At 38.7% G+C, this 26,521-nt stretch overlaps 1 protein-coding gene across 3 annotated transcripts; it reads right to left on the bottom strand.

Annotated features, from left to right (window-relative positions):
• Nucleotides 1-3: 3 nt before the first annotated feature.
• On the bottom strand, nt 4-26,479 carry LOC134821904 (dual specificity tyrosine-phosphorylation-regulated kinase 1A-like). 3 transcript variants are annotated; one of them, XM_063832728.1, is made up of 10 exons: nt 26,347-26,479; nt 13,155-13,255; nt 5,158-5,303; nt 4,799-4,934; nt 4,420-4,608; nt 4,032-4,184; nt 2,918-3,064; nt 2,572-2,715; nt 2,225-2,457; nt 4-2,050 (listed from the first exon to the last, which is right to left on the bottom strand). In XM_063832728.1, the coding sequence occupies exons 2-10, from the start codon at nt 13,251-13,253 to the stop codon at nt 1,570-1,572; spliced, it is 1,728 nt and encodes a 575-aa protein (XP_063688798.1). In that variant the 5' UTR covers nt 13,254-13,255; nt 26,347-26,479; the 3' UTR covers nt 4-1,569. The 3 variants fall into 3 exon arrangements, with proteins under 3 accessions (XP_063688798.1, XP_063688797.1, XP_063688799.1); XM_063832727.1 differs by lacking the exon at nt 26,347-26,479 and adding an exon at nt 25,025-25,124 and having other exon boundaries at nt 1,470-2,050; XM_063832729.1 differs by lacking the exons at nt 13,155-13,255; nt 26,347-26,479 and adding an exon at nt 5,775-5,826 and having other exon boundaries at nt 1,470-2,050.
• Nucleotides 26,480-26,521: the final 42 nt, after the last annotated feature.

Below are 26,521 nucleotides of genomic sequence, written 5' to 3'. Positions count from 1 at the left end.
CACTTGTTTCGCATTAATTCGTAATTAATCTATGTAATGCATAATTGTAATCTCATAACCATGTACATCATACATGATAATGTAATTCTTACTTAAACATGTCATGAAGAAATCAAATAAGTTAGAAGATGGTGAGATAAAATTTATAAGAGTGGGTTCTGTATCGAAAGTTTCATCGGATTATTTTAACATTGAAAAGGTTTCTGCCACTTCATGTAAACACAATTTGTCTTCGGAGCTAGTTTTTAGAATGCATGTGGAAATTCCTAAGGTTCTTAAATTCACAAGAACAGCCTCTCGTGCAGATACCAATGTCAGTCTTTAATTTAAAATTGTTAATCATTAATAACATTACTGAATTTTCAATCGCAACGTAGTCTTTAAAAATAGCACTCCATAACCGGAGTAAAACGGCCCAAGTGTGTAACCGTAGATAAAGAAAGTCTCAGGATAGCCAGCCACCCGTGTAAGTTCCATCACAAATTTCTGAAAATCAATTTTATATGTTTCAGGTAGATGTAATTTTTGGTGGAGCAGTCTGAAGTGCTGGATATTCAGTACTGTAAAGGTTGGAATTTTGAAACATGCTAATTGCAGTTAGAATACCGGTAACGGTATTTCAGCAGGACGGTCCATCTTGAGAACTATCTTCACTACAATTATTCGAAAGAAGTATATACAGACAACACTTAACTAAAAAACACTTAATTAAGATAAATATGTAACGTTCCCTTTTACTAAGGTGTGCACAGAAAGTCCCCTCGTGTTAACTTAATAATATAATTGCATTAAAAAACAAAATTATCGTGTTATTCATTCCGGGTACGAAGTTGGTTATCATAATGTAGGGACAGGAAGTGATACCATATAAGGGCATCAACGTGTTCATAAATAAGACGTGGACAATAAATAAGCAGAAAAATGGTCAAGGTACTTCCAAAAATTTTAAACTCAAGTTAAAAATTGAAATTATGATCATGATACTCAACTCAGAAATTATATATCGCAATTAAACTATGTCTCCATCTTCCGAACCAAATGTACTTAATCTGTATGCAAGCTACTCGCCAAAGCTCTTGTTCTCTTTCAGAATTGAATGCATTTTTTACACATTAGAAAATATCCAGAAAAGTATATACTATCCCCTTTAAATAATTAACCGCATATTTCATTAAAAAACCATTTTCCCGGAGAACCAAGTCCACTACGGTTTAAAAAACTAACCAAGAGGTGTTACAAGAAATTACCAATATCTATCTGTGAGACTAAGGTATAAAAATAAATATGACCTTCCTAACCAACCCCAGTGTACTATAAGAGCGAAGAGAAATAACGACTGTAAATTCGCTTGTATTATAATCATAAACAATTCGTGAGATCACCGCGCAGTAACCGTTCAACTTTAAAATTGTAAACATTTTTACTCTGAGAGCTAAAATAAAAAACACGCAAAGTGACTGCAGGAGCGGGGAGGGATCAGGTACCTGATCCCTCCCCGGCAGGAGGCAACCTAACGTGTGTTGTATATTATATGCTTTTATATATAATATATTATATATGAATAATAAGTTACTGCTTAACACAAACGCCCACGTGCATTGGACTGCCGTTACCGGCCGTGTTCATCGTCCCGTTTTCCGTGCGCAGCGAGTTCCGCGTCGACCGGCGCCGACATTGTTGCTCTTTCGCACTTACAGTCCTATCGGGCTCGGTATTCTGATTCTGAGAGGCGGTGGGGGCGACCGGATAGTCACGTGACACCGCCACGGAGTTCTGATTGGAAATTGAGAAGTCACGTGACATGTCCATGCTGATGGAATTGACTGGGATGCCAAGACACATCTGATTGTACGATATACTCGAGTCCACGCTCATTTTCCTGTTGTCCAGTGTGGTGCTACCTTGCACCGTGTGTCGCCGTTTGGGTACTGAAGAGGTGATGTTACTGCAGCTTTGGCTGGCGCTGCTGCTACTGATCGAGTGGTTGCGGACGAAGGATGCGCCGCTGTACAACTGAACCGTACTTGCTGTATCAGAGTTACCTTCTCCCCTAAAAACAGTTATTGTTAAAATTGCGCAAACGATTTAGATACTGAGTTGAGAATTCTGCGCACGTGATTGGAATTGGCATCCAAACGCGGAAAGAAATCCTATCAAGAGAAAAAAGGCGATATCAGAGTTAATATGCTATGGTGTGATATAAGATTTTCCAACGTATCCGTACCTATGGCTACCATGACTCTCCTCCGCGCACGACTTGAAAAACCGGTGTTCCAGAGCCTCAGTGGGGATGATGCGTTTCTCGGCGTCATACTCCAACATGCGCAGCAAGAGGTCCTTAAACTTGGTATAGTCTGCAACTGAGTGGCCAGGTTTACCGGCGCGTCTTCCACCGGGCCCTCCCGTTTCTACTCCCAGTATCTTGTGCAGGGTTCTACTACCGGGTGATAACGGCTCCTGATGTGATTAGCAAGTTAACTAGGCGACTAACTGGTGAAATACTACTATTTCATATAATAATTCATGTAAAATATTTGTAATTTAGCTAAATATTTTTGTTTAAGTTCGTACCTTGCTGGAAGGGTTCGGGTTCTTCTTCAAGACGTATGTTCCGTCAGGAAGCCGATCAAAGAACTTTCTAGTTTTTGGGGCTTTGTCGAGGAGTCCCGCAGGGGGCAGTCCTAGTACCTCTACAATCTTTACCATCTGGTCAAACTGAGAAGGGAATAGGGTGGTTATATATTACCAATTGTGAAGATAATATCTACTATTTTAAAAGTACAACTACTGAATGCTTCACTATTGATAAAACAAGCCAGAGATAAGGTTTTCAAATTAAGTTCTATCTAAGTTCAGGCTTCAGCACCCCACCCTGTCTACTTTAAAAACTGAAATGAAAATTAACCAGCTTTTTTACCTCATTCTGTCCAGCAAAAAGTGGTTCTCCAGTGTGCATTTCGACTAATATACAGCCCAAACTCCACACATCAATAGCCATACTGTACTGCAAACCTAGCAATACCTCCGGTGACCTATAGAACCGTGACTGAATATACTGGAATATCTGAAAAGTAAGTTATTGTCAAATGAGTAAGTTATTGTCGAGCAATTGTTCAATTATTTTACGAGTTTATCTTTTAGGCGTAGTTGGAATAATTGTAATGTAGTGCATGGTAGCTGAATATTTGTAGAGTTGGGGGGGGGGGGGGGGGGGGGGGGCCAACCATATTAAAGTATATTAAAATGTAGGATTTTCCCCGATTTTGACCCGGGGATATACTTTAATATACTTTAATATACTTTAATATACTTTAATATATCCCTATCTCCTTGGAGGCCTACATCAAAAATTGTTGCCCAAAATAAGCTTGAAATGTAATTCTTAATCGATTCCAAAAAGTTCTTGAAAAAATATTGAAAACTGATGGAGTTATTTCAATTTTAATGAAGTCATTTTGGCTAGTATTCCGAACCGAGATATTATGTGCAATTTTCCCAATTTTGTTCATGGAGGTCTTTTTACTTAGTATCCACTATATTCAACAAACACTGAGTTATATCTTTCACATAGAGTTAGTCTCATTAAAAAATATTGAAATTTTATCGAATTTGGGCAAAAGCGAATTTGGGCAAAAGCGTATGCCCAAATATGGGCATATTTTTTAAAGCTCATAGCTCAGCCAATTTTCGACCAATCTGGATGGAAATTCATGTACTAGTCCTAAAACAAGCTTATCTTGCGAATCTGAGTGAAAAATATAGTTCATCATGTAAATCTTAACGAAGAATATAAATCTTCTAATTGTAGGTATATTAAAGTATATTAAAATGTAGGATTTTTTCCGATTTTGACCCGGGGATATACTTTAATATACTTTAATATGGTTGCCCCCCCCCCCCCCCCCCAGAGTTTACAATTAACATTTGTATCGTTCGAGGCATACGCTTCGAACGGAACTCTTTAGTAATATGATCAAAGATAGAGATGATGAAACTGATTTATAACAATTTAAAAAAAGGATAAAACATACCCTCTGACCATACTGACAACTGCTACCGAAGTCAATGATCTTAATAGCACTCCGCTTTGGATTACAGAGCAGAATGTTTTCCGGTTTTAGGTCACAGTGGATTATCTCCATCTTATTTAGAAACGTTAGCGCTTTTCCCAACTGTGTGGCAAACTGTAACACAATTAGTTGTTAATAACTTAGTAAGTTTATTAATTGATGACAATTAATCGTTGTTCCCACCTAATTGATTGTGTTGATAACTCATATATAAATTTAAATCGTTGTAAGAATTGAGGATGAGAGGCCATATTCATTATTCAACGTACTCAATGAGAAATCGGAACCTCAATAATGGGAATCCCAAAATGGTTTAAAACAGAATATTAATATTAACACATCCACCAACCTTTCTCGTAAGATTGAGGGTTACCCCGTTAAAATCAGTATTCTTCAACAAATCGTACAAGTTAAAGGAGAGAAGTTCGAAAACAAGACAAAGATGATTTCTGAAAACAAAGTTGCACTTCAGCTTGACGATAAGGGACGTGTCGGACATTTCTGCCTCAGCTTTGTTCATCATCTCCAGTAAAGATACCTAGTTAGAATTACAATTAGTAATGATTTTTTAGGTGGAAACAGAGGGAAAATGAAATGAGTAAACAACAAATCAAAAACAATTTAGGTTAAATTTAAATGAATCTAGGTAGGATATATATCTCAACTGACATAATCACGGTAACGCCGGGTAACGCAATTCTATGAGGGAAGTTGAATAACACGCTTACCTCAATTTTAGCTTGATTCAGGAATAGTTTTCGGTTTTTTATTATCTTGATAGCAACAGCTACTTGATCTACCAAATCGTACGCTTTAGCAACTTGCCCAAACGACCCTTTGCCTATTAAACCCTCTATCTGATACCTGCAAAAATAAATCTTTAGTTGGGGAATCTTTACTACATATTATTATGTAGTGGGTTACAATTTTTTTTTTCTTCAAGACTCCAGCAAAATTATTAATTAACACCAGTGATTGCAACTTTTCTAATTTTCCCATCTTTAATTAAAACTAGCCATAACTAGTCATAACTTCTTAAAACAATTCACATCAACATAATTTTTGCTAATTAATTAATTTAACCTACCTTTCGTTCCAGATCTCTCCCTGTTTTATGATATAATCGTAGTGTTTATCGTCGTAACCGTCGTTGTACAGACATTTCTCCTTCTTGTTGTTCATCTCCTCACTTCCCTTGCTCTTGTGTTTCCGCTTCTTCTTCTGGTAGTACACCTGAAACGTGAGCCTGTTACAACATTATTACAACAACGTTTCGTACTGGGTTTTAAGTGCTTACTGCTTATCATAGCATTTCTTTCGTTCCTTTCGGTAGCTCTTGAAGCCTAGCCGGAGAATGTTTGAATATGGTATCAGGTATGTTATAACGAGAAGCAGGATAATAACAACCTCTGCTACCCCCCCCCCCCCCCCCCCCCCCTGAACTTCATCACAGGATAGCTAGAGGTAAGTTATATTCTGGCATTTAATTTCTTGTCCAAATCTGCCCAGGAAGCAGTGTGAGAAAATTAAAAACCGTGAATTTCTTATCGTGGTGGTTGCTAAATTTACTTTTGTTGACATTAAGTGCTTGTGGGAAAAGTGTAATATGAGAACTAGAGAAGATAATAATCATGTAAAATTGCAGATATAGATAGAAACAGTTTGTAATTGAATTTACTTATACAGGAAAAGAGTGAATAATACCTTGTCGAGTAGCTTTTCGATAATCTTTATAGTCATAACACGTTGTCGATGAAAACTAGTGATCAGTTTGTGTAAAGCTTTTTATTGTGTAAAATTAAAACTGAAAGCAGAGTTGTATTTAATTTAGAGTACTAGAATATTTATCATGTACGTCAAGAACCGTTACTAATCGTTGCAACGATGAATTTAATAATAAGCGAAGTAAAAATATATTGCAAGTAAAATCAACATCTATTCTGACCGATGACATCAACAGAACAAAAAATAATTGTAGTTAACGCAAGTATCAGACCCATATTGATTCTAGAAATGTCAGACCTTTATCCAAATACGCTAGTGCTTCAGAGGGATGGGCTGACTCCACCCTTATTATTTATCTCCCTTATTTAAATTATTTACCTCCCTCATTTCATCAAAAATCAAAATGGTAGAAGTGATATGACAAAGCAATAAGCAGACCGATCAAGAAAACTAGTTAAATAACTCGGGAAGTCTTTAAAATGTATAACCCGATCAAATATTTATAACCTTTTAACCATATACTGAGGTATTACGGTTAAATAATGTTAAACAATTTGATCAATTCCCAAGCTGAGGAAGTCAAATGTGACAGGATATTTTGACAAGAACAAATCTTTGGTGCTGTTTAGCGTAATCTTAAAGATGAACAACACATTTAAAATAAAAATATTAATTTGCCTCCTCCTAGTGTCTATTAAATTTACGAGCCAGATTGAGATGGTGAGTTAGTGAACTTATAATCTCACTGACAAAACCGTCTTTATCCCTTATCAGTATGTTCTTAAGTTTAGTAACTCACATTGGGAAAATTGTAATACCGCAAAATAATGGATTTGACGGTCACGATGGCCAGTAAATATATCGATACCAATATTAAGTCAGCACAAAAACAACGGCCAGCTAAACTTAGCGTGGGACTAAAATCAAGAAGAGAAATATGATTATTACAAGCAAGTGGTGGGAGGTATTAAGCCGCGTTAAACGCTATTAAACGCTATTCGATCGTTCAAATTAAACTGGTGTAGGCTGTGTCTAGAGTGTTTATATCGTTTTGAGATATTATCCATAAGGTATAATACCTTTGTTCAGAAGCGGCTTCATATCCTGACTCACAGTTATTCGAGTGACGATTAACAATATTGTGAACAATGCTTTCCATTGTTTGTCGGGTGAGAGTATCTATTAGTATTGCTGAAGAACGAGTTATCAATCATTTATATGTAATAAAAAGTATGGCTAGGAAGAACGTAGTATAAAAGAATATCGCAAACAAAAAAGCAGCTCTTCGTGGACGCTATTAAGGAGCCCAAAACGGCATCAGTAGACTAACATCACTCTTAAATTACTCAATTTAAACTGATGGAAACTTTAGAACCGATCACGCGCCTAATCAGTTGACACATGACTAGTAGGAGCCAATCACAGTGAAGCTTGAGCCAATCAGAAGAGAGAAATATAAACATCAGTGGGAAATGACTGTGTCCTTCAAGGTGTCCCCAATGCTCAGCTTGGAGTCAGAAAGTTACGTGGCAAAAAATAATTGTAACGAAGTTAAACTAACAACTCAACGATAAGAAAAAAGTAAGATATTTTAGGAGCACCAGAAACCGATGCACCGGTGTTTCCTAGAAATTTCCAGGGACAGAACATGATTTTATTTTTACACAGAAAACATTTCAACAACTTTACACATCTGCCATTTAAACGTGCAACACAAACGATAGTCTATCAAGCTCACAATCTAGCCTGACAATTGGAGCACTGCCCACACGTCTACCCCACGTGACATCTACAAGCTAGTAAACTTCTCGAAGTTAGTCGGCCCACCTACTGAAATCTAGGCGTGTACGTCCAACGGACACCAATACTCTTCATGATGCTGAGAGGGAACAGGAGAGCGAGATGCATAACACATGATATATGATGTGTGAATATTATATGCAGGCACATATATGTGTTTCATGCATGTTGTAATAACTACACACGCAGTGACAGAGACACACACACACACACACACCCACCCACCCACCCACCCACCCACCCACACCCACCCACACCCACACCCCCACACACACACACACACACACACACACACACACACACACACACACACACACACACACACACACACACACTCACACACACACACACACACACACACACACACACACACACACACACACACACACACACACACACACACACACACACACACACACACACACACACACACACACACACACAGCTGGATATTCTGGGTGAAGCTGGCAGATGACTACTACTACTCTGACATGTTGTCACAAAGTATGTGACATGTCACAAGGTATGTGTGTAGTATGATAGTCCTACTGCCACACTATCTGTGTAACAGATAAGAGATGGGGATATTGTCCGAGGATCTGATGCCCGGTGTTTGATCTACACATTCTGGCTTCCCGGGTATTCAGCTGGCTTCTTTTGGATCTTCGCCGAGTGACAACACACGCGCACTTATCTTTATTTCCAAATTGTAGAAAGAATTTGGCCATGAAACATGAGAAATATGGGAAGAAAAATTTAACTACGAGTTATTTATACAGGATTTGTTTTCTCACGCTACCCACGAAGCATTGCAAGACAGAGAGTTTAAATATAGCTATAGGTGGTTGCTTGATTTAGAATATCTAAAATCGCATCAAAACCTTCAAAAATGAAGGAATTTAAACAGACGTTACGAGAAAAGCGTGGGCATAAAATACCAAATTATTTAGAACCATTTAGCAACATACCCACAATATTTCATAAGATATGTCTGGTTAGTCAAAAAAACTCGCTCTTTATGACCGTAAAACTGAATAATTGTACAACCATGACGGACTAGCTGGACTGAGCAAGCACGGCGGCAACCACACAACATGAACAACACTACTCTCAACAATATGTTTTGGCAGGCTGTGCCACACTTTGCCGGTTTTAGCGAGGGTCGTAGCTCCAAAAGGCGTATGTTAAACTAATATATATTATAATCATCTTGAGATAAGGTTTTCAGTTCACCTCACACAATCACAGCCACACAGATTGCGTAAACAAGCCTGCACTAATGCACTAATGCACTATGATTGTTACTTGGTGCAACAAACAGGCCGCTCTGAATATAGTGATTGTTGCCAAGTATTATAGACAATACAGCACGAAAATACAGTGACCAGGGGACTGCTCCTTAGCTGTGCTGTTCGAGTGGGATTGTGTTACACGTGGTGCACAACATGGTATCACTACAACACTATTTCTATGTTACTTTTGGAAAAGCTTCAGAAAAAAATATGTCGTGTGTAGTAACTAGTGGTCAACGACCTATGTATTACTGCTGAGATTGGAAAATTCTCAGAAAAGCAAGAAGTTGATGGACATGGAGGATGCAGCAGACTAAAACATGATTGGAAATAAAGTCATCGCTGTATTAATGAAATGCGTTATAAATGTCGAGTGGTCAACATTTTGTCTCTACGTTATCGACCTTTGTGATGCTGCTCAATCTACGTCATTTTGCAGCTTGTGTTTATAATATTAAATATCACAACAAAACCGACGCCAGTGTGCAAGACTAGGGTGTGGCTTAACGTCATGGTTCATTTAACAGGTGTAAACGAATTAAACCTATGTTAAGCTATGATGTGGTAAAGATCCATAACAGAGAAAATTAATTGATAATTTTGATTAAAAAACGATCATCACTAATTATAAACGAGTGATCAATAAAAATTCAAAAGGACGACTTAGCAGGCCACACACTAGCTTGCAGTACCAAGCTTTAATATAAGAGTAACCAATAACAAGTAAATACCAGGGTACACCAACACAAGAGATAGTAAACATTGAGGTGGTCACCGTCCCCACTACCCTGGCTCAGGCTAATCAGTAACCAGGATACGTTATACCATTTACAGGACACTAATCATTGGTAACTACTACTAGCGGGGACCATGGTAGATGTACTGGCAGGTACCAGCACATCTCCCCCTATAACCCTGGTGTTCCGGGTTATTGTTATATTGGAGGTTGTTTGGCTGAGAGCCAAACGGAAGTTTAAGTGATGGATCTTTTGTAACATTATGTTAGTTTGTGTTGTATATATTGGTGTATTGATCTGTGCTAAGACGGAGGTAAAGGGCCCTGGGGCCCATCTTCAACATGAATAACATCAACCTAGCGCTGCTCGAGAAACGAAAGTAGCAATGCCGGGAAAACGGGTTATCTTAACGAATTTTATAGCTATGGTAACAAAATAGATGGTTATAATAATGTTACAAAAATGTACTTAATACTAATAGAGTTCAAAATATACCTACTAAATAATTTTAATATGAACACCAATCCGTGGGATTAAAATGAATTGATTTAATTTATCTCGAATATTTTGAAGCATCAAGTATCGATCGTGCAGCAGGAAGTAATTATAATGTGCATTCTACTGAACCGTAAATAATATTGTTGAAGTTTATCCTGCGCCGTCTATTAAAATATTGACTACTAAATACTAAATAGTTGTCGAGACACCAGTTGAGCTTTTACTAACATATATGAACATTTCGAATCAAATTTAATTTGTTCTTAAATACTTGGCAATAATTCTAGGACGGAAGATAAATTGTTGGCAATTTTTGGAAATTTTGTATGCTGAACAGTGAACAGTGGTATATTGCATATGAAAATAATGACTAAATTCCCGAAAAGTCCCCCCCCCACCCCCCCTTAGTAGACGACTAGGATCCAAGTGAGACTGGTCACTACAGATCTGAGAAATCCCATTAGAATGAGGATAAATCGTAGGCATCAACCCCAGCCCACGAATCATGGGCAGGTGTCATAGATTACTTTAACCGAGAGGAAAAAGGAACATTCTAAAGTTCAGCACGCCAAAATCTCAATATGGTCTGATCATAGCCTGACATATGTTTCATGATATCAAATAGAATCTTCTGAAATTTAAAGTAAAAAAACGGCAAAATACAGAAAACGGTATAAATACGGTAAAAATACGGTAAAAACACTGAAAACCAAACACCGCTAAATAGGCACAAAAGTGAGACAATCACACAGATCACAGGAGATATCACACAGATCACAGATCACAGGAGATATACTGACGTCAGGTGATCAAAAACACCTTGTCAGGAGTTTCCTGAAACTCCTAGTATTAATTGTGAGATCTGTAGTTTTACAGTAGTAACATGATCCTATGAGACAGAGCTACTCAATACGAGGTTATGCGGAGGTTACTAGTAGCAGTGTGTTATCTGTGTGAGTGTGCTAATTATCTAGAACCGTGTCATTAGCTCATTTCTCCCCCGGGGATGAGGTGAGATGGTGCTGTTGCAGTGATTGATCGTTATGTAATGAAATTAAATGAAAAACACTGATGGTGTACCCCGCCCCATGTCGTCAATTCACACCCTTCAAGGTAGTGATTGCCGATGTCAGAGTGACTTCCTTAAACTTGATCCATCAGCAACGTGAAAATTACATGATCTGAGACTAATCTTAGTAAAAGAACAACTTGGACTTCTATGGAAATTTATCACTTTCTCAGAACAATAATACCAATAATACAATGATAAAAGGAAAATTTGATATAATTATAACTAATGGACTTCTATGGAAATTTATCACTTTCTCAGAACAATAATACCAATAATACAATGATAAAAGGAAAATTTGATATAATTATAACTAAAGAAATTCTAACAGGTTTTCAAAATATGATAGAAAACTAGAGTTTTGGAATAAAAAACAGGAAATAAAACTAGGAGAAGAGAAAAGTTTATAAAAGCATTAAACAAAATATTGGAGCATGGACGACAATCTTTACCATTCCCGGAAACTGATAAAAGCATTATTCCCTTTGGCACCCGTCCCTAAAAGTATAAATAACGGCACACCTGGGGTATGCGGTATAGTCAAACGTGACTGGTACTTTGTTTTTCAACCTGGGCCGGGGCCCTACATAATTATACTTACAACATAATATATCTCAGTAAATAACATGATCACATAATATGGTTAAAGCAATAATGGATGATGATAATAATAAATTAATCAATATGATCAAAGTAAAATTTAGAATAACTTACATGCCGAAGAGGAAAAGCGAAGCAGGGATCGAACCATTCCAGTAGCCGGTGTTTAAAGTTCATAACTATCGTCTGATTTCCTTATGTAATCCACTAGTTTAATTAAACAAGCAACCACCACTACAGACCCAACAACCACAACCACTACAATCGGCATTTTGCAAGATTCGAGGACGAATTGAATTGTTGAAGCGAAAAGAATAATCCGAGGAACGGTCACTGGAATGGTAACTAAGGAAATGACTGTCGAATAGTGTGGGGAATCTTATATAGGTTATTTAGCCTATTGTGCTAGCTTTGAAAAGAAAGCACTGCAAATGAGAACCGAGCTAGGGTGATGAATATTCTGCTATAGATTGCGAAACTGAAGTTTTAATATCCGGGTTTGTGATTGTTTTATTTTTATCATCCTAGCTGCAGCACAGAAAAGGGAGAAAATAGCTCGATCAAAGCTCGATCAAAAGAAGAAAATAGAGCATCGGCTGAACTGGTATCTAATAAGGTTGCATCGGTGAGTTACATACTGAGGAATATTGATGGGACCTTTGACAAAACCCTGTAACCAAAAGATAAGTCATTAATTCGCCAACCAACCATTACATTGACCACAGATAACCATGTTATCTGATAAGCGACCTTTTTAACATCTTATCGTATGTAGACGATATGTGAGGAATTTTCCCGAAATGTGAACTGTGCATTTCAAGGAATATGACACCCTAAAAAATGAGCTGAACAATGATTTTATCGCCAATAGTCTTCACGCACAGTGTCTAAAAAATCCAGAAAATTCTGGGACTGCTCTAGAAAATCCAGAAAAAATTAGAAATGCTTACTAAATAAAGAGGGTACAACTAAAATAAGATTTAGCGAATGATATTCTTCTTTTATGAAAACTTACTTTTTCATTCGCCAGTTAATTTATTAAGAATAGCTAGAAGTTAGTTAAAAATAACAAAAGCAATTCTAATGATCTAGACTGTTTGGTGACCACAGTAAATGAGTGAAATATGATCTCAGAATGACAGATTTGAAGCCCTGGATGACAACAGGACGTTATCAATGCAGTGCATGAACCAGCTGTCCATGATAGACAGTCTATCTGTCAGAAGATAGTGAGCTATGTACTCTGTGCCCACTGCCCACCCACAAGGACCCCCTATTACAGCTCATGTAAAGACTAAATCCGACCAGCAAAGTAAAATAGGTAATTACTTTAAGAAAGAAAAAATCATCGTTCAGGTCTTACCTCGTTGATGTGCTTGTATGTGTTGATGAGATCTATAGTTAGCTTTGTAAGGGGTGCTGTTTTTGAGTCTCTACACTGCGTTTGTCTCATCTCGGTCATCGCTGAAAAATGAATTAACGTTAGAGGGAAATCTAAAATCGACAATGGTCGTTAATGAATTATGAAATATCATGAATAGAAGCCTTGAGTGAGGCATAGCACAAATGCTACTTCAATAAGATTGGAAATTAATCGTTCAACGAGGACTCAGTTGAATTTACTGTGAGCCCACAACCCCCTTAGCCTCCCATCCCTATGCTACATTAACAAGAATGTATTTCTCTAACAAGCTAAATTCTGAAGAACAGATTAATAACGGAAAATTCTGACACTGTATTCCTAGACACAGCCTGCTATTCTATAATGCGATAAACTTTTAAAGCCACGTCAAGAAACAGCCCAGAAACTCTGATCCTGAATATGTAAATACTGATACAGACATCATAAATACCATGTTTACTGCATAACGGCTATAAATAGATCTATAATCACGTGAAGTCTTTGAACTCTATCCCGCCAAAAATTTGGGCCGCGAAAACACATTGTTTACGAACACATTTGCCCGCCATTGCACACACTGCCTAAATTGCGTACTTTTCATACGCGCGCGATGACTAAGGACTGACACTGTGGGCCTTTATATGTGTTTTGGCGCCAGTTTTTGGAGGAAATATGCCGGGTTCTAGGACTTTCGATGTGCCACGCCATGAACATGGATATCTTTTTCCTCTACCTACTTCCAGTAACTTGATACACGGCAAAACAAAACAAGACAAAAGAAACAGACATCGCAGAGGGAAACAGTCGAAATTACAAGCTGTGAAGTTGAAATCAGCGAGGTCAAGTTGTGCTGGCCATAACGCGCACAAAAAACGTGACACTCACGCTGTACACACCAGCGTACAACATTGGAGTTAACTACCGGTTTATCGACATCGTAATTACGATATTATCTAGCATCTAACCTAAAAGAGAGGAGTTGAACGGAATTTGAAAAGGAGATGGAGAATCACATGACGGAGGTTGGTAATTTTAGAGACATTACAAAGGGAAAGTGGTTCAGAAATCGGATGATAAACCCTAGAAAACGTCACATTGGCAGTACCATGACCAATTTATTGGAGATAATACCTGGAGATAAGACTTTGTTCAGTATATTCTTTTTATCATCACACCATGTTCGTGCTGTAAAATGGCATACTGGAACACTGTAACATGATTTGGGAAGAAATGTACAACAATTCTACTGTTTACTTTGCTATGACCCGGTCCAGATAGAGTTTACAGTTTATCGCAAGAGGCTATTTTTCTTATAACTGGGCGAGGATACGAGATTACCATAATATTACTATAGTTGTGGTATTGTAGTCTTATCTGAGTCACAATTTTTTTTCCAGACAATACATTTCAAATAGATAATAACTTCCTACAATTTAAACTATGAGTGTAAACTTTTACTTAACGAAGGAATGGTACCATGTGACGATAAGCTTCAATAACTTTTCATATTGTTGATTATCTCGGTGGACTACGACCCGAAATCACCAATGATCACTGTTTCGACTGATTGCTAGGTTATAATTGTAGCCTACAGAGAAATTGTATCCAGATAAACTATCGTTTCAACTCCACCAAATACTAGTTTTATAACTGTTCTGTGCCAAGTAGATTGTCAGCCAAACAGTCAGTTCTGATCCACATTACACCGTTTATATATATACTTTAAAACTTGTCTCGCTTATATGATCTGTATGTGGTATTTGATATTGTGATATTATCATCTTTGAAACCAGCCATTTTACAGCTTACTAACACATTCCGACCATCAACTGTAGCATAATCTGTTTTGTATGCCGCAGGCCGCTATATCATTATTTATGAGATATTGATGAAAGAGAAATATTGCACCTTGCCAAGGACGTAAGGAGAATGCAACACACCTTCTGTAGAATAGAGGGAGGGGCGTCAAATAATACAACTCAAAGGGAATATCTGAATATTGAGCAGGTGATCTAGGAGCTTGTCATCAGATTACACAATATATCATATAATAAATAATACCTCTGAGTCCACCATGTGTGCAATGTTGTTGTGTGCAATGTTGTTGATCAGAAAAGTGCTGTAATTAGATGAGATATACTGTTTTTATGATTCATCTAACACGTGATGTTCTCATTAGTTAGCAGATTAGTTAGTTAGCGTGATTTAATTAGAATAGACTGCCAATGGGGAAACTTACAGGAGTGTAGATAACAAATACGAATATAAAGAAAAATTCAGCCTTTAAAAAATCAAAGACTGGGATAAATTGAGGAGCATGATAACCCTAAAAGCTTCTAGAAAATGACGAAGAAAAAAAGCAATAAAGGTTATTAAAGGTTACAGTCGCCCCTCGAAAAAAGAAAAAAGCACCATACCTACGGAAAATTAATCTCATGACCAGCGAGACAGGGAGCTGGTTCCCAATTGGAGATCACCACCCCACGTGATTAAATACTCTCATTTGATTGGCTGATAGTTTGATCTACCGATAGTGACAGCAACCTTACACGTTGAAACTGACGAGGAAGTAAGGCTAGTTACACTGTACGTGATGTAAAAATGCAGGCTTTTAATTGGCTAACAGGACACCATGTGGGAGGAAAGGCCGGACTGTGATTGGTTGATAGGGGCTCCCCGTTATGCCTGATTGGTTTACATTGTGATGTTTGTATGTGATGGGTTTGAAATTGGGCGGCAAATGCGTGACGGAGACCAAAGACTCTGATTTAAAGGAAAAATGTCACGTTCGCATTTAGAGGTAAAACTATTCAAAAATGTAAATTACAACATCTTTATGATTCAATAAGAAACATGACCAACAGAACTATTAAAATATCAAGGAATGAAAAATGTAAAATTACTCGACAGTGTAAAAAAGCAGAGTTATACAATGTGACAGCAACGTGTAATATACACAAACAAACACATCACCACATCTGCAGTTACAAGATAAACAGTCACCATCAAATACCTGCTAAAAACGTGTCTAGTCTCTAAAAGTATAAATATAGCTGCATTCTCCACCTTGTCAAGTTATTAATACACCTGGTAGCGACTAAAATAAACTAACTGCACGGTCATTAGTGTTGTACACAAGTACACGCCTCTCATTGGTGGGGAAGTGTCACGTGTGAGGTGGTATCTACTGCTGATTGGCTTGTAGCTGTGTGCTATGCTCTCGCACAATATAGCGCAATGCATGACTTGCCATAATGTATATAAATATAGGCGTATATATTTGTGAAAGATTTATTTTTGATGTTGTGTTATAATATATCTGGTATAGGTATGTGGAAAACCTAAGGAATGAAGTGTAAGTGAAATATGTAATACTTACAAAAATGTGAGGCATTTGGGGATGGTATTTAGCTACCAGTACGTGATAAATTTAAACGGGAGTGAGAAATACGGGGTGTGTGTTAAAATAAATTTCTAAAGAGTTCAGACGTACTTCACACGACATTGACCACATTAAATTATAGGGTGTGCAAATTGGTGTTACGCATGCCCGGGTTACAATGAACTTTAAATTCCTGGAATATTTTATTGTTTAGGGGGTTCAACATTCCTGAATTCTGTAAGATCGCGTTTGTGTAACATTTAATGCGGAACATTAAACAAGATAAATGGGGACTCCAGTGTAACAGTGTCATGTGAGGAATGGGACTTGTAATTTAATAAAATGTTCAAGTGTCAGAGATTCGTAAAACGGTGTAGTAATTTATTAAAGCAGTGTGCAGCAATTTATGACTGAGCTGTAGTAAAAACTGAGAGTAGATTTTACATATATGACAAGTTTTTCTTGCAAGTTTGTTTCTCTATAATGGTGATTCGTATATTTGCTTGTTTTACAGCTTTGCTGCTGTTCTGTGAGTGTGAGAATTTCATACAATGTGTTGGGAAATGTTGTCAGTTACAACCTAGCTTTACCTTAGTGTTGGAGTATGAAATGTAGCAGTTTGGATAAGTAGTGTTAAAAGTTTACGGAGTAAAGCTTGCAGAGTAAAGCTTGCAGAGTAAAGCTTGCAGAGTAAAGCTTGCAGAGTAAAGTTTGCAGAGTAAAGCTTGCAGAGTAAAGCTTGCAGAGAAAAGTTTGCAGAGAAAAGCTTGCAGAGTAAAGCTTGCCGAGTAAAACTTGCAGAGTAAAGCTTGCAGAGTAAAGCTTGCAGAGTAAAGCTTGCAGAGTAAAACTTGCAGAGTAAAGCTTGCAGAGTAAAGCTTGCAGAGTAAAGCTTGCAGAGTAAAGCTTGCAGAGTAAAGCTTGCAGAGAAAAACTTGCAGAGTGAAGCTTGCAGAGTAAAGTTTGCAGAGTAAAACTTGCAGAGTAAAGCTTGCAGAGTAAAACTTGCAGAGTAAAGCTTGCAGAGAAAAGCTTGCAGAGTAAAGCTTGCAGAGTAAAGCTTGCAGAGTAAAGCTTGCAGAGTAAAACTTGCAGAGTAAAACTTGCAGAGTAAAGCTTGCAGAGTAAAGCTTGCAGAGTAAAGCTTGCAGAGTAAAGCTTGCAGAGTAAAGCTTGCAGAGTAAAACTTGCAGAGTAAAGCTTGCAGAGTAAAACTTGCAGAGTAAAGCTTGTAGTTCATGACACCGAGCAGCAAGTATTCTCAACAGGATGCAGCTAAATTTAGCCGACAAACCCCACCAAAACAGACACCTCAACCAGACACAACCAAAATCACGTGATAACAACATGACCTCTGATTGGTCGCCTAGAGATCACATGACCAGACACGATAGCTTGTACCCTGGGAGGACACGACCTGCTGGCTGCCTTCAGCCCGGCTCCATCTACTTCTCAGAAAGCACGGTCACGTGGTGGAGTGGTTCGGAGTACTGTTAGCTGATTGGTTGAAAGGGGCAGTGTGGTGGGTGGGATTGCAGTTTGCTACTACCTGCACAGCTGCTAAAAAAAAACTCTCTCTCACTATAGAAACAACATCTCTCCAGACTCTGAAGACTAGACACTTTTTAAATGGGTGCAACTACGAACTATCTAACAGGTTTACTCTGTCCATTTGTATTAGGTGGTTTTAAGGCTTTTAATATCTAGTAGCCGTGCTATTGGTGCCTAGTGTGACAGTTAGTTCCACTTAAACTGAACTGACATGTCCATTAATGGGTTACCAACGGTTACCATGGTAACCAACGGTTACCAACAGCTACCATGGTCACAATCAACGAATTTAGGCTCTGGAGCAACCCCGCCACTCTACAGTTTACAAATGGGTGTTTTAATGACTTACGATTACAATCCCACCTTAATTAAGTCTCATTAATTATATCTAGAAATACATAAATAAGTTTTGTTCTAACATACAAAATTTGACTAAATAAATTAAAAATCACCCAAAGTAACATACCAAACATTGGCAGTCTCCCGGACTTCAGATCTCAGAACAAAAGAAGGCATGGCGCGCAGAGCAAAATATGTTTATGTAACAGGCTGGGGTGTGAGCTATACAATATCATAAAGACTGAATAATAATAATAGTAATGTTTACTAGACCGTTATGACCGCTGTAAATCAACAAAAGGCACACATAACACAAAGAGTAACATTATAAAGTTGTTGACTACCAGCACAATAACCAGCATAATAAGGCACATTTCATTAAATAAGCGGTGTTTTATCGCTAGGGCAACAAGGGAGTTATAGTTTAGTTACGCTTTGATTAGGTTTGGTAAGGCAGGAGGGGTATCACCAATCACCATGTGTATTAAACTGTAACAGCTGCTCCCCAATAGTTGCAGTTGCAGGCACATACACAGTGTTCCCTCGGGGGGGCAGGCAGAATGTTTTCGAAGTGACAAAACCAAAAGAATAATTGAACGCGCCAAATCATGAGTGATAGAACCTGCTTGATTTACAACCGTAGAATGTAACTTCTAGAATTAACCCGCTTATTGTTTATATATTTTAAAACCGGACTAATTCTTTTGTTAGGTGAAACAACAGGGCCGAATATTATATCTTAGAGCAGCTGAGACCTATAAGTAAATCATAAACAATTTTCTGTATGACTGCACTGCTAGCTGTTTCTGCAGAACGAAACACCCATTCAGTAACCAATCAGTGCAGTAACCAATAAGTAACCAATCAGTAACCGCTACTTAGCTGGGAGATGTGGAGGATTGTTCAGATAGCGTAGCTGCACAGAAAGCTGAGTTCACATATCTTGACTGGGGAGGCCAGTAGTCTATTTTCAGTGATTTTAATTATCGCACAATTCAAGTAATTTGTCACGAATGGGTATTATTTATATTGGGGCAACTAAGCTAACTTCAGAGAAAACATGGAGATAGCAGAAAAAGGAGAATCAAATGGTTGAAACAGTACCAACTATCATGCTGCAGCTGTGATTGTCACCTATCCAAACACCAAACCCTCCAAACTTCTAGAACACACCAGCAAGGAGCAGCTTTCTTCAGAAAAGGATTGTGATACCCTCCAAACCACATATATTTAGTCCACCATAAATAATGGTGCGCGGCTCGTAACATGTAATTCAACCTCATAACCCGTTTCTCGAAACTCTCAACAATTCACCGTAATCCTATTTAAAACTCGCATTTCCCACCAATCCCGCCAGTCAACAAATCCTATCCTCGAGAGTCCTAACGAATCTTGTTACACGTTCTCAACATTCTAATTCTATTACCAGCCATCTACCAACCCCCGCCACAGGCCTGGTTAATGACATTATGCATTATGCATAACAATGTGACCAGGGCCGGGGTAGTAACAATCATGGTATAATACAACAGAAAATTTCATAAAGACGAATCCCCCGCTTGTAACATAAGAACTGGCGGTGCAAGTAGCGGTGCAGGGGCCAGGCTCCCGTCCCCCGCGTAATAGACCCACATCAGGGGAGCTAAATTTAGCAGACGCAATTTGCCCATATATGGTCAAATGTGATTTACATTGCAACGTGTGTTGTTGAACTGGGAGAGAGAGATGTTTCAGAGCACGTGACTAAGATACGAGGTGAACAACACCAGGTTTATGTGCACGTGGGCAGCTGTGCAGGATAATGACGGTGCTTGCGCAATGTGGGTGTGACGTCACGTGGGGGGAGACGTGACGTCACAGTGCGTTATCAGTAGATTAGTTTGTAAAAACACCACCTGCTGCTACCCATTAGATCAATATGTCTGCCATTGCACGAGAAATAGGAGGTAGGTCTCTCATTACCCTGCAACTGGATAGCCTGTTTCGTACAATTCGTATCCTAAATTCCTACATGAACGATCCCAGAGGACTGTAAATTAGGCAATGTAGAGTGTAGACCCTGTATATAAGAAAGGATCTGAGTCTGAGAAAACTATGGACCTTTATCATTGACATCCCTAGTTAAGTTAGGTTTATAGCCTAGTAATGTACCTCACATATATGAGCAGATCATTGCAGATGTGAACTGCTTGCTCGTGTCCTAGAAAGCAGCAAGTCTCTGGGAAGGTAGACAGAATGGCTTGTTTGTCAGAAGCCTTCCTGTCTAGTACTAGTGTCTACTAAAAAGTTATTTCCCCAAAGAGCTGCGAAACACAATGGTTTATGGTGAATTTGTGGCGATATGCCAGTAACATTGTAGAATGTAGATCATGGAGGGGTAATAGGGCTCTTCAAGTGGAGCATTCATCTGGGATAGTGCTAGGATTGGGGGACAATATTGGGGGGATAACTGATCATAGTTTATAGGGAGCTACTCTCTATCAGTAACCTCTGATGTTCTTCATCCTGAACACTGTATGTGTCTACCAGCCATCATTCTTAATGAACTCAGCAACAACATTCATTTCTATGTTATTCTCGTTCATCCTTTAATAAAAATTTCGAATCAAATCAAAACATATCTTGGTGAATAATTTAACATAATTGTGGTAAAACCCAGAGACGAGATTACAGGACGTCAATGGGCAGACTTTCTGGATCCATCTACAAGATGTTTTGAGGATGTTTTGTTTGTGCCTGGAGGTAGGATGAGTTTTACGCTCCTTTTTCAAACTTGGAAGCTTCTCAACTCCAATGAGGTGAGGCTGCAAGGCTGTAAGTGGACCTTGAGTCTAGCTTAATGTGGACCTTGAGTCTAGGAGGCGATGCACAGAGTTTTAGAGAAGTGTGTACTATGAGGACAGACTCCTAACCTACCGGGACTTTGGGAGATTATGTGTATTTTAGGGCTTCTTAGGCGAGCCTAACAATCGTCATGGCAACATACTTTTTTTACTGTTTGTTCATTTTGAACCAATGTGTGTGCTTCATTTAAAGTCAGGTATTTACAGGAATATAGGTTATTAAGATCAGCTTGTTATCTGAAGATATAGTTTTGAAGGTAGCTAACAAGTAAACACCTACATCTCCCAGTGGTACGTGTTTACTGGTTCTCCAACTATGATTTACTTACGGTGACCTTAGTCAAAATCAACCAATTATGCAATGTAGACACTAGGAGCAACTACAGCCACCCTACGACCTACGTCCCAATGTTTTGATAACTAAGGATTACCCAATCCCCACACTGTACTAGCTTAAACTACTAAACATCTAGTATCTACTCTCAAAGACAGCTAACCACGTACCTTAGTAAGGGTTGTAAGATAGGGGGGTCAGCGAACTGGGAACTAAGACAAATGTTGAGAAGACAAATATAGTTCATTCAACTATAACCCACATGAACACAAAGAAAAATAATGCTTGGTGATCAGGAACTAAGCATAAATAAACATTACTGATAAGTTTTAAAATTAGATTAAGGCCCTGATAAACCCTTGAATTTAAGCCAGAAATCAAGCCAAAAATTAGGCCCAGATATCTGAATGACGTGCCCATGCCAGTTGGACTTATTCCAAGCGAATTCGATTTCCTGAACATAGCTGTACGATAGTAATAGGATATGTGAAGGTACCAGTGAAATGTCACATTAAAGGGTAGAGGAGGCCGGAGGGAATGTGGAGGGCATGTGGTAGGACATGTTGATCCCGGATGTCTGGATGTCCCGGATGTCCCGCAGGACCTTAAGTTGAGGTCACGAGGAGTAGTTAAAATCTTGAGACTCTGGATTCTCTCTTGTCTAGACTCTGTCTAAGTAGTCAACTACATTGTGATTTCTACAGAAACTCACATTTCACTCAACTTTTTGTTCTGTTGAAACTTGAAACTGTTACATATCCTAGAACTTCCCAGTTGGTTTTATTCTTGGGCCTAGCGTTCAAGGTATGCGATTATTTTATTATCATGAAACCCAGTATATAAAGGTATGTGAGATTGCACACATACCGGGTATGAACTAATAAACACAGAGGGGCTAGTGACAATGCTTCATATACGGACTGTCGTGGGAACTACACCGCTCTTATCTTATCCTCAGAATATCCTTATCTCCTTCTTTATCAGGTTAAGGTAATGTGATTCTGGGTATAAATTTAGAACTGCTAAAATAACCACCACGTCTGTATGTGTTAGTTATACTCTTACCAAGATGTTTAATAAGTAACAGCTCACGTTTCACGCTGATTTCACCCTACAGCTGTGGTATTAACACAAATTAAATTAGCATTTCTTAATAAATCCGATTATGGTGGTGGAGAACCAAAACCCAAAAGTTCAACAGTGACCGCCGTAGCCGGTGTGTCGGTCACCTTGTCACGGGACAGCAGGACGGTCTCCTCTCATACACGCTAGAGTGTAGCAGTAACTAAATATAAACCAGTATCATATTACACGCGCTCATGATGTCACGTAAAATAGGTTCTGATTGATGAAATAACCGCCACGTGCACCCGCTTCTCCCATCTCATTGGTTCATTCTGTCACGTGGGGTTTTATCTGATACGATGTGGCATTACGTGGGCATTATTCTGTGCTCTGATTGGTCGAGGAGGAGCACGTGGGCAGTATTCTGTGCTCTGATTGGTCGAGGAGGAGAAGAGGGAAAGTGTCTGGAGGAGGAGAGTGAGGTAATGCTTGAGAAAGGAGGAGAGTATCACGTAATAAATAGAGTGCCTCATTGTAAAGATGGTTAGCGTTCCAGTTTAGCGTTGTGAAGTAGAGTGAGTGTATGAGATGAAGTGTAGTTGCAGTGAGATGATCACATGTCACGTCACTGCAATTGTGTGACTAATGTGGCTGGCAAAGTTACAGGGATTGCGTAAACACGGAAGTTTAAGAGAGTTCATGGTTTTGTGCGAGCTTGAGTAATGAGTTGGGAGTGGTGCTTCAGAGGGATTTAGTGGTGCTTCAGAGGGATTTATTAAACTAAACATTTGAAAAGTATTTAATAAAAAATAGCACCGACCATCTAACTGGACACAGGAAAACTCTTCAACATTTGAGATCCACATGTTAAAACATTCCAGTCGTTTCCGGAGTTCCCCCGGAAAAAGTTTGAGTGTTTTCCCGCATTTTTCAAAACATGATCTCATCCTAGTCCCCACACTCAGGACAAATCACTTACACACAACGACCTCATGTCAGTAATTTGTCTAATTTATCAGTGAGACTTCAGCCCGACACGCCAGTGTAGCTCTTACACAACATAATTAATTCAATTACATAATTATGTTAGGATAGCCCTGGAATCTGGATATTATATAACGTTATACTAATTGTGTTACCCCTCCGCACAAACTTAGATGTTATGACAGTTATGTTAGTTTTGGAGAAGCCGCGTGTATGCCGTGTGAGCGTGAGGAATGTAAACATGTAAAATGTATAACTGTGTGTTCATGTCACGGTAAAATTAACTTCCATCACAGTTCATAAATCACACTTGCTAAGGATACAGATTTGTTTTCCGCATTGCATGCCTTTTAAAAGTATTGTGCGAATGTTTAAATTCAATTTTGAATGACATTTCTCAAACTCTTACAGAATTCATCATGGTTAAATGACCTCATGATCGACCTGGTTAACACTTGATACACATAGCATTCCAGAAAAGCTATCTCGTTACTCTTTAGGTTAGAGTCCACATAGGAATTTGTATAATAGCCACACACACACACACACAGTAACACGCCCATTCCAGTAACAACTTAACAGCTAGAATGAGGAATGTTTGTGATCTAAGTGCAGAATATGAGCTGTAATAAGTCCTGTGCAGCAGTAACTGTCAAGTGTGTGTGTGTACACTTCTCTGAGTTAGCTTGTCCAACTAAATTGAGAGACATATTATGTACCAACTGAGTTTGAGGGAACACCACGTTCTGCTCTACAATATCTTGTCCCAGGACCCTTACTTTTAACTGTAACCTAACTCTGAAGCGCGACCACCAAGCGTCCTAGGACAGACCGACGTTTTAACCATCTTAAGAAACAGTTATGTCTGACGAAAAAAACTTAAAACTATATCCTAAACTTGAGGTGTCAGATGCAGATAACAGGTGTTTAAGAAAATAGGGCTGTCCTCTAAACGGGTGTGTCCCCCTGTTAGATACGTTGAGAGCTAAAAACTGTTGTCACATTAAGGATTCAATAACTTCAGTTAACGAAATTCCGAGTTGTTACTGTATAGCGCACGATTACCATACATTCCACCCCAGGAATTCCAAGGTTTCCTAAATCCTACAAGTTCAAAAGTTTAGATGAAATATTGATATCATGACTGAGAGTATACCTGTATATGAGATGTTGCAACATATAATATCCCGTGTTGTTTACCCATAATAATCAACTACCTGGTAATAAGTAAGGGGGGGACTGGCGCCCCAAGTGTAGTGTTAGTAAATTACACCGGAACTTGCATTTTCCGAGAAATAGTTTACATAGTTGAGATACCAATATCTACACATACCACTGTTAGAGGGTCCAGGCAGCTCATCAGAATCGGACATTTCTCAAATACCAAGGTGTTTTCACAGATACACACAAAAAATACAGCACAACACCAAACTTGACTTCAAACCGAAAGTAGTGGTACTAAAAAATCCGTTAGAAGAAAACGAAGGAGAACAACAAAGTAAAACAGACCAAGTGCAAAGATCACATGCACACAGCATATATAGTAACGATTCTTCCAGATGGGATATATAGCAGCTGCTTTATCAAGCATCTTACACGCAGTCTCACGCTACAAGCTCAGTGAGCATTATTACTGAATTATGTATGCAAATAATGTGTGTGGGGTGTGTGTGTGTGTGCCGATATGATACTAATATATATATGTTATATAGATATCTAGAGGCAACATAATTTATGAACATAATTTATGCACGCAGTATTTAGAGTGTAGCTGCTAGAGAGGTTATTCTCTGCGTATAAAAGTGAGTGAAGACAGTGTGTGTGTGTTGACGGGAGGATACAGAGAAGACTGTTAAATGAGGGAGAGGTGGTCTACAGTGGAAGTGTGGGTGAAGTGAGAGGTTGAGTCTAGTACTGCTATCAGCAAGTTTACAGTTGAGTTAGAGTGTTGAGTTAGAGTGTTAGAGAGTTAGTGTTAGAGAGTTACTGATTAGAGTGTTGTGTGTTGAATATGATGTTATGAATAGGTGTTAGTGCGGATATTCTGTGTGGGAGAGAGGGAATAGTGGGGAAATGAAGTCTTAGTTCTGATACAGATTCAGTTTAAAACGATCTTTAATTAATTTTATATGAGCTGAAGGCCAGAGTTATTGACCCTTATTGAAGACTTCTTAGGTAAAGTCGTTTTAAAAACAATGGAAGAAATCCTGCAATGCAAAGTATTTGTGGGGTATTTGTACGTGTTCCAACACGGCTTCCATATCAAATAATTAACCTGAATAAACTCGAACGTAGAGATGACCTACATCTTTTCACAAAATCGAGCAAGGAAGGCAGCAAAATGTTTGCAATAGTAAGAATTGAGATCACCCCTCCAAAATGTTCAAATTGACAACGAACCAGGCTCACTGCTACGTTACCGCAAATGAGAGCATCCTAACTAAACTGATAATGTGACATCCGAACGTAGCCAGTCCTAAAGGTTAGATTTCAAAATCATATCAACCGATTAGTGACCCAGTAACCAACTTGTGGCCCCTACTCCAGATTGATGGTAGTAGCCGTTCCACCCCTCAAACTAACAAATTGGTAAGACATACCCCCCCCCCCCTCCCCGCCCCCCCCCCCCCCCCCCCAACTGACTAACAGACTAACCTGCATGGCCGGGATGAGTCTCGAATCTGCGTCGCTTGTTGTCACGGATGGACGCTGCGTCGGCGCTTAGAGACTGGTTGCCTGCACCTGGCGACCCCAAGCTATGTGATTCTGAGCTGAACACTTCCAGGACTTTGCTATATAAATATTCAAGGTTAGTTCGTTAGTTCGTTAG

The sequence above is a fragment of the Bolinopsis microptera genome, chromosome 10 (assembly GCF_026151205.1).
Source record: "Bolinopsis microptera isolate Bmic1 chromosome 10, MBARI_Bmic_1.0, whole genome shotgun sequence".
Lineage (NCBI taxonomy): Eukaryota > Metazoa > Ctenophora > Tentaculata > Lobata > Bolinopsidae > Bolinopsis > Bolinopsis microptera.
The sequence above is the reverse complement of the archived record's forward strand: the minus strand, read 5'-3'. Positions and strand labels throughout refer to the sequence as shown.

Excerpts from the sequence above, each read along its gene's own strand:
- LOC134821904 (XM_063832727.1), bottom strand. The coding sequence starts at position 25,064 with ATGTCCGATTCTGATGAGCTGCCTGGACCCTCTAACAGTG. Across the intron at positions 4,609-4,798 it reads TGAATCAAGCTAAAATTGAG|GTATCTTTACTGGAGATGAT; the intron begins GTAAGCGTGTTA and ends AATTCTAACTAG. Across the intron at positions 4,185-4,419 it reads CCCTCAATCTTACGAGAAAG|TTTGCCACACAGTTGGGAAA; the intron begins GTTGGTGGATGT and ends ATTGTGTTACAG.